A 13,486-nucleotide genomic window follows, 5' to 3' on the forward strand; every position below is an offset into this window, starting at 1 on the left:
CATTGCATGAAATGAAATAAATATATAAAAATAAATAAATAAAATGTTTGCTTCTCGCCTCTAAAATCCTTGCATTCGAAGAGGAGGGTCGTAATGAAATGCATAGAATTACTACATAAATTCGCAGCTTATGACACAACCGTACCGTGGTTTTCTGGATGAAACGACATTCTAGAAAATGAGAACCCGGGCAAATGTACGAGGAAGTAAGCCGATCTTAGTGATGCGTTTCTTCTCCATTCGAAATAGGTATGGCCGCCTCAAAGACACCTCGAGATTAAGAAAATTGCTGACAAAGGACGAGTAATTTGCCAACGCCAGACTGAGATTGGACTGAGTTGCACGACGATAAATTGGTTCATTTGTCCAATTTCCAGGCTGTGACCTAGTGGTTCTGGTTCGAAAGGTATTGGAGTCTGCAAGGAATGGTGGTTAGAACGACTTGTTATTGGACTTGGTCTTCAATGAGAGCGTTTATTGTTCATTGCATGCTTTGAAGTCTAATAAGTCTTGATCCATATGGCATCTACCCTAAGATGTTACAAGAGGTCTTTGACTGTCTGGCTGATAGGAACATCACATTATTTCGGGCGTGTATCAGGTTCTACTATGTACCCTTAACGGGGAGAAGGGCTATGGTGGTTGTTCTAACGAAGGAGGATTGGAGTGCAGCTAGGGACTTAAAGCCGATTATCCACTCTTCCTTCTTCGTGAAGACGTTGGAGAGAATTTTTGGACTTTCACATAAGAGATAAGCTAGGGGGAGGTAATTCCTCCAGGTGTAAGGACGCATATATGTAGACTAAGATTTATAAGGGTGGCCATGGGCACCAAGTCCTTGTAGGTGTTGCTGGGAATTCGATATTTTTATCCATTTACGGACTTCCTCCAGTTTCTGAACAGAAATTTGGAAACTTTGTTCAAGGGAAAACTGATTTCAGCTAAGAGGGATAGATCAAAATGAAGGTAACGACGTGGCATTCGCATTGCCCTCCAGTTTCTGAACAGGAATCTGGAAGCTTTGTTCAAGGAAAAACTGATTCCAGCCAAGTGTGATACGTCAAAATGAAAGTATTGAAAGTATTGACGTGTCATTTTTTTTGAACGAAGTCCATTTCTGGCCTAGAGGCGGGATTTAGTTCATTGGAATAATTTGAAATTACAGTTTCAATTACTGATGTGTGAAGTCGAAGATCTTGGCGTAATACATTTTTGGAATACTTTGAAGCCTTTATATAATATAAAATAGAATAAATAGTTTTTTGCGAAAATGGCATATGTTATTTTACAAAGTGATTTTAGTAATATATGTTATTTTTAAGTTTTTAATGTCACCCTGTACTGCTGCCATAAAAATTGTCATCGAAAGTTATCAACGGTGGTAACTTTACGCAGGTTGATAATTACCTTACTTTTTGATTTTTTATTACTTTGTGTCACCCTGTGATATTATAAATTTTTGTGTTATCAAAAGTTAGCGAGGTCGCTAACTTCACGAAGGTTTAGGATATGTTAATACATTCCTTTTAAGAATGAGCGCAGAAGATGGAGACGCTTGGAACGCTATTCTACGTTCGGCTAGTGGAACAAATATTCTGACATAGCCAATTAAAGTAAAAGTAAGTAATGCATTTCTTATGATAACGAAAATATCGCCAGAGGTGCATACTGACCATTAAGGGTTACCTTAAACCCCGTTTACACTGCTCTTTAAATCCGTATTTAATGGTTCGATCATCTGTTTTCCCTTTATGAAATTAGTTAACGAGAGCCTTACATTTGGATTTAATGAGCAGTTTAAAACTCCGTGTACACTGCTCTTTTTATGACATGCCAAAACAGTTAAAGGTGGTCTCATTTGTACAACAACCACAAATCATATGGTGCAATCCGCAATCTTGCCATCAAGCTTATCGTTTTGCCAACACACACACAAAGAAATTTGTGTGATTGTGTATACGTGTGCGTACATGAGCAGAGAATATGCGAGAAAAGAGAAAACTAAGAGAAAGCAAACATAAATCTAACATCCTAATACCGTCAAATCTGGCCGGCTGTTAACAGGTTTGCGGTACAATACCTGGTAATTATGTCATGGTTTTAGCTACAATATAATACCCACACACACACAACCAAAACTTGTTGACAGATAGTGCTCTTCGCGAGTAAAAATTGTACTCAGTTGTTTACGGTACAATACCTGGCAATTATGCCATGGTTAATATAGTCTGGTAACACTGAAACTTAAAACAGCTGTTTCATGTTTTTGTGTGAAAATGTCATGTCTGATACGTAAGTCTATTAGCGAAAAGGTAAATTTTTAAATTGGAATTTTAATAAGAATTATAACTAAATTGCAAAGTATTCATATGCAAAACTAATAAAAATCCATTGCTTTTATTAGATTACACAAATTGTGAGAAACAATAATGTTTACTACGAGCTAGAATCCCCTTTAAAGCGAAGCACCAACATATTGGGAAAACCGGTGCTGCAATGGCATCTCAAAGGGAACGGCACCAAGTCTGCAAGCAATTTGGAGATCTTAAATGCAGTGTCCGCTTTAAAATATGACAGCGATTTGGTGGAGGAAGTACGCACTGTCCAAGGCAGTGGGAAAACCCCCGATAAAGTGGAATTTGTGCTCAGGGAAAACCCGTACGTACAAACCCTATTACAAGAACCATTTGAACATGTTCCAACGCGAAATGAGCATATGGTTTTTGAATACAGTTCGCCCAATATTGCCAAACCTTTTCACGTGGGCCACTTACGATCCACCATTATAGGCAATGTTTTGGCCAATATCTACAAGAGCCTGGGTTATCAAGTGACAAAAATGAATTATTTAGGCGATTGGGGTACACAATTTGGCTTACTACAAATTGGTGTGGAAATGCTACAAATAACAGATGAAGAAATGCGAAGAGCTCCCATAGAGACACTCTACAAAGCCTATGTTAAAGCTAACAAGGAAGCCTTGGTGGATGAAAGCATAGCCGAAAAGGCAAGAAATTATTTTAAGCAATTGGAATCAGCTCAACAATCGAAGAAACTTGGTCAACAATGGCAAAAATATCGGGAGTATACTTTAGAAGAACTAGAGTGTGTTTACAAACGTTTGGGTGCGACATTCGACGTCTATGACTGGGAATCGCAATACTCACAGACACATATTGTACAAGTCTTACAAGCTTTGGACAGCAAATCTTTGTTATTACCAGAAAAAGATGGACGCAAGGTGGTAGAGGTTGATGATAGACGTGTGCCCATTATTAAAAGTGATGGTTCTACATTGTACTTAACTCGCGACATTGCTGCTCTGCTGGACAGATGGCAAAGGTTTCAATTTGAGAATATATTCTATGTCGTTGAGAATGGCCAAAGCGATCATTTCAAGGCATGTTTTCATACCACTTCCAAGCTGGAGCAGGCCATAACTATGTCCAAGTTGAAACATGTTAAATTTGGCCGTATACATGGCATGAGTACTCGCAAAGGACAAGCAGTATTTCTAAAAGATCTTTTAGATGAGGCCAGGGATATTATGCATGCGAAGCAAATTCAAAGTCCGAGTAAGTGATCCATGTGATAATAGATCTAAGAGAATATATTCTAATCTTTTAAATAAATTCCAGCAACCAAAATTGATGTCAACTCCCATGATGTAGCCGATGTTCTGGGAGTATCGGCTGTCATTATAAATGATTTAAAACAAAGACGCCAAAGAGATTATGAATTTAATTGGGATAAAGCTTTACAAATGAATGGTGATACGGGTATTAAACTTCAATACACCCATTGTCGTTTGTATAGTTTATTAGAGCAAAATGACCACATACATGTTACAAATGAGAATTTGGCTATGGAGTGCCTTAAAGAACCAGAAGCTTTAGATTTACTCAATGAACTGGCTAAATATCCTCAAATATTGTGGCAAGCTAAGGAGAATTTGGAAGCCTGTATATTAGTTAATTACCTGTTTGGAATAAGGTAAGTGAATTTTAACCAAAGTATATTAAAAACCGACCTGACTTAACAAAAATCCCAACATATTTGACAAAAAAGAGCTGAGCATGCAAATGTAAAAACCCTAGAGGAGTAAAGGGGAATGAAAAATCACACAATTTGAAGAGAAGGCCAGAGAACTGTCGTTAAAAAAACTTGGCTAATCCGTAGCTTTTCGATATGAGGGAACATCCGTATCGTGAGAAGACGAGGTTAATACAGGAAGGAAGTGGGAAGGACACCAGTATAGCTTTAGTTATCATTACGTGACACATAGGAGTATGACCGCACATTTGCAGAATAGGTGTAGTGGTTGTAGCAGTGTTTTGTACCCTGAGGCGGTAGCCCTTGCCGATGAAGCCTTTGGCAGAGCAGATTGAAGGCTCCACGTTTTGCACGGTAAATGAGGATGCTCCCACTAGAATAACGAGGAGGTGTAGCAGCTCGCCAGACATTTCCATTGCATCCCCTGATCTTCTGAGTGACGTATCCTGGCAAGGCGTCATCTCTTTGGGGTCGGACCACGTCCCCATAATTCTCACCATCGATCGACCCCCCGACTTCATAACATCTGAGCGTCGGACTTTTATCAATCAGAAGAAGTCCGATTGGGCTGGCTTCAGAGAGGACACCAATCGCCGCTTCAGTGAACTGGCACCCCCCTCGGTTGTGCTAGTTGCCGAGAGGAAATTCCGGGACATCATTAAAGCAGCAGTCGCTCGCTTTATACCAGCCGGTCGAATACCCCAAGTGCCGCCCAATTTCCCAGCGCAGGCAGTGGTACTCGCAGACGAGCGTGATGGGATTCGTTGTACGGACCCCATCAGCAAGCTGAATCTGGAAAAAAAGGTAGTCAACGAACATTCTCGGAATTTGTGTCTGGAACACTTGGAGCAATGTTACTTAGTCACCGGTTTAGGCAAAACACTCTCGAACCGCGGTAGACGGGATGACAGTTCCTAAGTCACTTTTGGCGAAGTAACCGTGACTGATCCGAAGAGATGGTCGCAGGTTGTTCAGCCGTCAATTTATTGTGCATTCCGAGAGTGACAGGGCAAGGAGGAGAGTCATTCGCCGTATCCGTGGACACCGTGCCAATGGACATCCATCACAATTTACCGTGGGTGAAGTTACGAATGTCATCCGTGGCGCCAATTTATCCAAGGCGTTGGGCTCCGACGGAATATCTACACTGATGCTGAAGAATCTGAATTTACCTGGAGTTGAGTATCTTACTACTGTCCTCAAACTGTTTTTGAACACTTATAGTTCCCGAAGTCTGGAAAATGGGCAGAGTGATCCCGCTACTGAAGCCTGGATAGGACCCGAGTTTGGGGGAGTGGTACAGACCGATCTCCCCTCTCTCACCAGTACCAAAGACGCTTGAGGCATTACTTCTCCCGAGCTTCGTATGAGAATTTCCATTCTGTGGTAAGTTATGCAGCGCCAGTGTGGTCTCGTCAGCTCTGTGACATGCAGTGGATTAATATTCAGATCTGTAAGAATGCTGCCCTCCGAACGCCGACGAGCTGTCTGCTCAGTTCTCACGTGGACCACTTGGTTCAGGAGACAAAGATCCTACCAGTGCGAAGACATGCTCTCTAAGCAGTACCTTTTGGACTGTTATCGCAGAGACCATCCAAATCATCATCTTTTGAATAGATATATACCGCCCAAAAGCCTTAAGGTAGATCTACATAATCTAGAGCGTAAGGTTCAGCGCTCCAAGAGAGAAACTCTAGATCAATCGGGTCTAGACAACATTCATGCAGACTCAGACGCAGATGTGGTAAATAGCTACAGAGTGAATGTAACCCTTGGAGAACGACCGTTTCCCATTGCATCTGAAGAAATTGACCTCCTCCGGCAAACCAAAGTGGTTTTGGCTTAATTACGTTCCGGCAGATGCAGCCGCTTCAACTCCTACAGAGCAAGGATGTAAGAGCTGTCAAATGTAACGCCAAGTATTTTGGAACACTTGATGGTCGGAATCATTTCTCCATCGACCATCACAGCCAGCTCAGTATTCAAATGTAACGCCAAGTATTTTGGAACACTTGATGGTCGGAATCATTTCTCTATCGACCATCACAGCCAGCTCAGTATTCACCTCACGAGTATTTGTTGTGAACAATGTGGCTGTAGATTTGGTGGCAAATACTTCAGATTTCTTGCAGCGAAATATGAGGCAAGTTCGTTGAGGTAGACGTTCAACCTATCACAGTTGTCAACAATGGGTGGGGAGCCTGATGCCATGATCGTACAATCGTCCGCATATGATACGATCTCTGTGCCGTATGGAGATGTCTGCACCTCCTCGTAATCCTAATGGGGCCATCCTCATTCACCGTGCAAAACGTGGAACCTTCAATCTGCTCTGCCAAAGCTATGCCACGCTGGTCGTTACCTAGGGGAGAATGCCATGAAGTGTTACCTAAGGGAGAATGCCATGAAGTAAAGTCCCCTAGAACCAGACGATTATGGCCAGATAGTAACCCACTAATGTCGGGGTTGTAAGCTTGGCCATTAATCGGGACACAGCTACCAAACGGCGGTATGTACACGTTGTATAGCTCTATCTTGGCAGTACCGGACCCGACTGCTATCCCCATGCACTCCATGTAGGGGTCACTAGCGCCAGGCGCAGGAGGGATGGGTCTATATTGCACGGAATGTTGTATCACGAAGACCACTTCCTCAGCTCTATTCCTTGAGCGATCCTTACGTAGCACATTGTATCCGTGACAACTGTGCAAGCTTCAGGTGTTGGTCAGCTTTGTCTCCTGGTTCGCAGCGACCAATATATTTTTCCGACTTAAAATCCACAATCTCATCGATCTTGCCACGGAGACCGTTGCAGTTTAGTTGCAAAAATGATACATTTCCCGGCACTGGCTTATTGAAGCTGGGATGCTGCTGTTGCCTATATTGCTGAACGGGAGATTTCGGGGGAGTCACAAAGTCTGACGACAAGGACGCAGAAGGCGACGACGACGACGTTTGTGACCCACTGCTAGCTATGTTCGCACAGCACCTTGCGACATATCCAGTATGACTATACTCCCGTAGTGAAGTGAGACCAGAGCAAGATCGGAAATGTACTTACTCCATGCAGTGGTTACACCTCACCGACACCGACCGATGATGGAGGCGGTTTTGGCAAACCGAACAGAACCAGGGTTCGGGGTTCTTTCCAATCCCGGCAAGGACAAGAAGCTTGCGGACAAGGCACTCCGGGATGTGCCTCTCCCATGACGAAAAAAAAGACGATCACGTACACGGAGGCGGCAGCCCTTGCCGATGAGAGTTCCATCGGGTCAATCCGGTGCGTACAGTCGGCTGCCATGGTCAAATGAGTACGAATGACAGAGATAACTGTCATCCGCAAATAATTAGATCGGATTCGATGTTTGACTCAACAGATCGTTGATGAAAATAAGAAAAAGAGAAGGAGAATGGACAGAACCCTGGGGTACACCTGCGGTCAACCCATCTATAACGAATCGTATAGTGCGATCTCTGAAAAAGCTCGAAATAAATCGAACGTAGCCATTACCGACCCCAAATGCGACAAGCTTTGATGGTAGTGCACCGTGCCAGAGATTTTCAGAGCCGCAATCTTGCACTCACCAAACTGGTGGATTGAGCGTCTTCAACGTTCCGACAGAAATGCCATGAGCGATTTCTGCGGAACCTATACTGTTGGTCGCTAAGAAGTCCATTAGAATTAAAATACCTCACAAGATGGTGATTAACCATGCTCTCCATAACCTTGGAGATAGCGGAGCATATCGTAATTGGTCGGTAAATCGCACGGTTGTTGGCCTCATCCTTCTTGGGTATCGGCTGAACGATCGCAATCTTCCAACGCAGCGGGAAGACTTCCGCACGGTAGGCGAGGTTGAAAAGTTTGCGTAATGGACGAGCAAGAGTCGAAGAACACTTGCGCAAGACAAGTGTTGATATGCCATCCGGGCTCGGAGATCTATTTATATCGAGATTCTCAAGAACCCTTTTAACATCACGAGTTCGAAAAAATATTTGGGGCATGAAGCCAGATACATTCTCGGTTAAGGGGAGTGGTTGATAACCTTGCGTGCAATATGTAAACTCTGGGGGGAAATCTGCCGAAATTTTTTCTTTATCAAGGATATGACTTTGGGTGCCGCAGATACGATGCGGAGATGAGTTTTTTAGAGTGACTAATTTTTTTCATATTTTTTCTTTTTTTCATTCCAGCAATGCCACAAGTCGCGCCCTCAAGACATTGCACATCAAAAATGAAGCTGACCGGAGAAAGCAACAACATCGTCTGCTGCTATTCAAGTCAGCAAAGACAATATTAAAACAAGGAATGGAAATTTTGGGCTTACAACCATTAAATAAGATGTAATTCTTTTTTATTTGTTCGTTACAAAATATCAAATCAAACTGTGGTGACAAAGAAAAACATTTAACGCTTCTTCCATGTGTATTTGCGGCGAGCACCCTCTTGGCCAAACTTCTTACGTTCACGTCTGCGATAATCACGTGTCAGAAGACCGGCTGAAAGTAGATTTGGCAAAGATAAATGCAATTGCTACCAATCAATTTTTGTTCTCAATAAATAATCAGTAATAAGCAAATGGTAGCCATCACACAGCCATCCATCTATACATTACCTATGCGCATGGATTCAATCATTTCCTGATCAACAAAGCTACGCAAACACATGGCAATGCCCCAACGTATGGCGCCCGCTTGACCCGAACTGCCACCACCTTCAACATTGGCTTCCACATCACATTTACCCAACATTTCGGCAAAGATCAAAGGAAATAGAATCTGCGGATGAAACAAAAGAAAACGAGAGTCAGTTTTAAAAAAGATAGATGGAAAGAGAGACAGAGAGAGACGGAGTAAGTACATACATCTAATGAGAATAGAATTTTTTTGTTAGTAGATGTTTTAAATTTGTTAGCTTTCACAGATAGTAGATTCCCCCTTAAGCCACAGACTGTTTCAGAGTGTAACTTATTTGAACTTTAGCCATGTCCATAAATAGAATAGTTAATTTTAGACAGCCACATCTTTTTCCATTGCGTGGGCATTTTACTATTTTTTGTTTTGTTGACCGAATCTCATCTGGGCAGTATATCTGCAATTCGGCATAGTAAATCAAACCTCTTGTTGTTGATGGAATATTTTGAAAACCAAACAACATCGTCAGTCATAGTCACAAGAAAATAACAATTTTTTTGGACGTACAATCAATCAAAATCATTAAAGGAAAAAAAGCTGGAATAGGTTTGGAAAAAAATTGTTATTTTTTGGTTAAACAGGCAACAAAGTGGTGTGAAAACAAAACATTTTAAAAATTGAAACTCATTATACATATGTGTGATTCCCCAAAAGTTATTAGGCAAAACTGCAGGGGAAACTTTTTCTATTTTAAATCCAACTTCAAAGTTGTTTGTTTCTATGATTTTTAGTGACATTCAAAAAAATTAAATTAAAACCTGTTTAACTTTAAACATTATATCGCAGACATGTTGCAAACGTATAAATGTTTGATATACCATTCAAACACGTTGACATTTGTTTGTGTTTGTCTCATAAATTATCTTAGGTCAAGAATGACATTTATAGAACTTAGTTTCTAAGATATGCTCTAAGCCACAAACAAATTATTGATTTTAAATGTGTTACGGCATTAACTTATTTTGATTTGAACGTTATTGCAAATGCTCAGCATGGGCCTAATCATAACGAGTTCTCAAATATTTTACCAATTGAGTTTATAGGTTTAATTCAAATGCTTGTCATTTTATTTATGGGTTCAGTGACCATTGGATGTAATTTTTTGATATCACCATATAAGCCGTTCGTACGAGGGTTGCCTTTTATATTTCCGGATTGGACAACCCTTGAGTTACAATCTGCCAACTGATAGCTTTATCGTAAAGCTTACATTTTTGAGGTTATACGTACTCAGAACGTTTTGACATACGCGCGCTATTTGTGTTGTTTACAGTAACTTAAAAGATTCATTTTACCCAAAAAGTGGAATTAAATCGTGATCATTTTTGTGCGATTATTTTTCACAACTTTTCTCGTGGATTAACTCAACTACAGTGCATTGATGAACTCAATTCAATTTTTGGCGATGGAGCTCTATCAAGGACCAGTGTTTTCCGATGGTATGGTGAATTCAACCGAGGTCGTAGTTCATTCCAAGACGAATTTCGTGACGGTCGTTCAAAATCAGTTGTTGTTCCAAAAACCATTGATGTTGTACGCTAACTGATATTGCAAGATCGACATGTGACCTATCGTGGGATTGAGTCAACCTTAGGCATTTGAGGGACCAGCATACATTCAATATTGCATTAAGATTTGACCGTCGAAAACATTTGTTCGCGTTGCATCCCACACAATTTGTCAATCGCTCAAAAAAGGCTCGTGTCGATTGGTCGAAAGAAATGCTCCAAAAATACGATCGCGGTGCTTTGAAACACGTCTATGATATCATCACAGTGGATGAATAGTGGATTTACGCGTATGAGCCCGAAAGTAAACAGTAGTCGATTGTATGGGTGTTTCAAGATGAGCCAAATCTAACGAAAGTTACTCGCGCACGAAGCACTTCCAGTCCTGTTTTTTCGGAAAAAAATGGACATGTTGCAATCGCACCACTAGAAAAACGCAGAACAGTCAATTCCGAGTGGTACACAACCATTTGTTTGCCAGTTGTCCTCCTGAAATCAGGAAAAACAAGCGGCGAAAACTGATCAATCTTTACCACGACAATGCGAGCTCTCACACATCGGCTCAAATAACTGCATTTATGGAGCACTCAAAACATCGATTTGATGAGTCATCCTCCATATAGTCCTAGGTTAGGTTAGGTAAGAGTGGCAGACTCACTTAGACAATTTTAAGTCCATTGTGATACCACAGTAGCGACAGACTACTGGCGGCAATCGAACCCATGACTCCTGCACTGGTAATCCAAGCACGCTACTCACTCGGCTACCGAGGCGCCCCATATAGTCCTGACTTGGCACCGAATGACTACTTTTGATTTCCGTACGTAAAAAATAAAATGAGAGGTCAACGTTTTTCGACACCTAAAGAAGCGGTTGATGCGTTCAGAATGCATGTTTTGGAGATTCCTCAATCAGAGTGGCAAAAGTGCTTCGACCATTGGTTCAAACGCATGCAAAAGTATTAAGTGGGGAATATTTTGAATAGCATTTAAGCGATTTTCGATGATTAATATTTGTTTTTGTTCTCTAATCCAGAAATATAAAATGCAGCCCTCGTAGTAATAGACTTGCGGTGGTTAATGTAATAAATGAATGATTGCAGCTTTCATTTTTTTGTAAATGTAAATCGTGTAACAGCAATGAACACCACACAGATCGGATATCAACGTTCCAGCCTGTGAGTGGGTTGCTCACAGCAATCCCTTTCTCTCCTTGTAATTTACAGAACAATATTTCTATCGGGAATTCTACTTAGGATCTCCGCATTGGTAGTCTTAGTCGACTAATCGACTTTTTGTGTGAAAATCGACCAATTTCGAAACAATCTTTGTAACGATCTTTGTCCGACTTGTCTGAGGGATATTTTCACCCATTCTCTATATTAAAAGAGATATTTTTGTTATGATTTTATATTGTTTGCCTATTCATGTTTTTCTTCTGCTTGTCTTGTTGGTTTTTCAAGCTCTCTTCTCGAAGTTTCGTAGGTACATCCGATTTCTATACGAAATTACTTCCGAAATCGTTCAGAATTCAATGTTCTCAATGATATTAGAACTTGGGTTCAAGTATCCAGAGAGACGTTTTAACCCCAAAACTCCTTCAAATAGACATATTGGTGTTCATGTCAATATGTGATTCATATGAACGGTGTTGAGGAGTAGATTACGAATATATGCCATAAAAATCAAACCCATGTAATGGGGGTCACCCCATCTACAAAATGGACATATTAGCTGAACCTGGCTACATTGGAATCAATTTAAAGGTAGCTAGGAGTAGGTAACGAATATGACATTAAAATTTGTGTCCAAGTTCTATGTGGCGATTTAACTTCTAAAATCACCTCAATCAGGTTGATTTTTGAGTGTAGGGAAAGTGTTTGGGAGTCCCAAACAAAACGTTGTATCGGCTACGTAACCAATTCTTGACGAAATGGAATTGGAATTGCGCATCAAGGCCTACTAGAACCAGACGATTATGACCAGATAGTTAGGTTGAAAAGAAAGTGCACATATTAATCCGTCCCATGCCACTATGGACATACACCGAAAACAGTAATCGGCTTGTTGTGCCCTCTTAAAACTATAAAGACCAGATAGTAGGCCACCGGCGGTTTGAACACGTAGTATATCTCTATTAGGTTACGTTTTCCTTGCCTTATAGCCCAGAGAAAATTATATTGCCGGTCTCGATGTTTTTCTCATACTTGATTCGCACTTCTATGGCCTCATCTTTGTAACTTAGGAAGTCCTTTTAAAATGGATGTCAAGCGATTCGGTTGCTCCACTTGACCCATTGATGACCTCTCGAGGTACCTTTTACCATTTCTTACTCAGCCTGTGAGTGTTCTTGGTGTTTTTCTTTCAAGATCTCATTCTCAGTTCGTCCATTTTATACCCTTCACCATAGGATGGGGCTATATTAAGGTCGTCACTTCGTCTGTAACACATCGAAATATGGTATCCAAATGAAGCTGTTAAATAGTGAAATAATTTCTAAATTACATTGGACATGTTTCCCTGGGGTACTTGGAAATTTTGCTTCACACTATGGCATGTAATTAATTCTGAGTGGTTTGCGAAAATGCTTAATCACGTCAAATTGTTTTAAAACGGGTCGTAAAGTGAGAAGAATGTTGTTGCTCTGTTAGCTAGGCTGTGTGACCAAATATCAGAAAACTGCATCAAAATCGGTATTGTATTCAAATTAATCAATGCGGCAATGCAGTTTGATATGCAACACCAATTTGTGTTTTGCTCGGGGAAAATGAGCAACTAATGAATAAACGACCGAACGATTGAATAGACAATTGAATGAAAGGCAATTTAAGTTCAATATGTTTGAACTTGATTAAAAGAGGAAAAGTTCCAGAATAACAAATGAAAAACAAAAAATCTTTCAATCAAGGTCCATTTCCCAAAACGATGAGGTTTTTTATAATCCTTTGAAAAAAAGACTTGGGTAAGACTTGCAGTTATCCTGGCATTGAATTGAGCGATAAAAGCACATGCGTGACATAGTAGTTTATTAAAAACAACTCGTATAACTCGTACAAAAGCTTTTTGTAATAGAATTCAAGAACGCAAAATATTGCCATGGATTAAAGTAGACAAACAAAAAAGAACTCTACAAACGAATTTCTTTTATTTTCCTTTTATGAAGAAAAATAACCATACTAACTACTTAAGATTTCATTTTTTTTTTTATTATTTTTGCCGATTTTTGCTTGT

At 40.6% G+C, this 13,486-nt stretch overlaps 2 protein-coding genes across 2 annotated transcripts in view; one reads left to right on the top strand and one right to left on the bottom strand.

Moving 5' to 3' along the window:
- The first annotated feature begins 2,238 nt into the window (after window positions 1-2,238).
- On the top strand, window positions 2,239-8,562 carry LOC106088149 (probable arginine--tRNA ligase, mitochondrial). The gene is made up of 4 exons (XM_013253522.2): window positions 2,239-2,312; window positions 2,405-3,575; window positions 3,639-3,993; window positions 8,248-8,562. Exons 1-4 carry the CDS (start codon window positions 2,277-2,279, stop codon window positions 8,399-8,401), a joined length of 1,716 nt encoding a protein of 571 aa, XP_013108976.2. The 5' UTR covers window positions 2,239-2,276; the 3' UTR covers window positions 8,402-8,562.
- LOC106088150 (small ribosomal subunit protein uS9m) overlaps window positions 8,370-13,486 on the bottom strand; it is an 84,559-nt gene continuing 79,442 nt past the window's right edge. The window contains exons 7-8 of the mRNA XM_013253523.2: window positions 8,670-8,832; window positions 8,370-8,553 (exon numbers count right to left, since the gene is read on the bottom strand). Of these exons, the coding sequence (XP_013108977.2) occupies window positions 8,462-8,553; window positions 8,670-8,832 (255 nt within the window). The 3' untranslated portion in view covers window positions 8,370-8,461. The remainder of the gene's footprint in view (window positions 8,554-8,669; window positions 8,833-13,486) is intronic.

This window comes from Stomoxys calcitrans, chromosome 2 (genome assembly GCF_963082655.1).
Source record: "Stomoxys calcitrans chromosome 2, idStoCalc2.1, whole genome shotgun sequence".
Taxonomy (NCBI): domain Eukaryota; kingdom Metazoa; phylum Arthropoda; class Insecta; order Diptera; family Muscidae; genus Stomoxys; species Stomoxys calcitrans.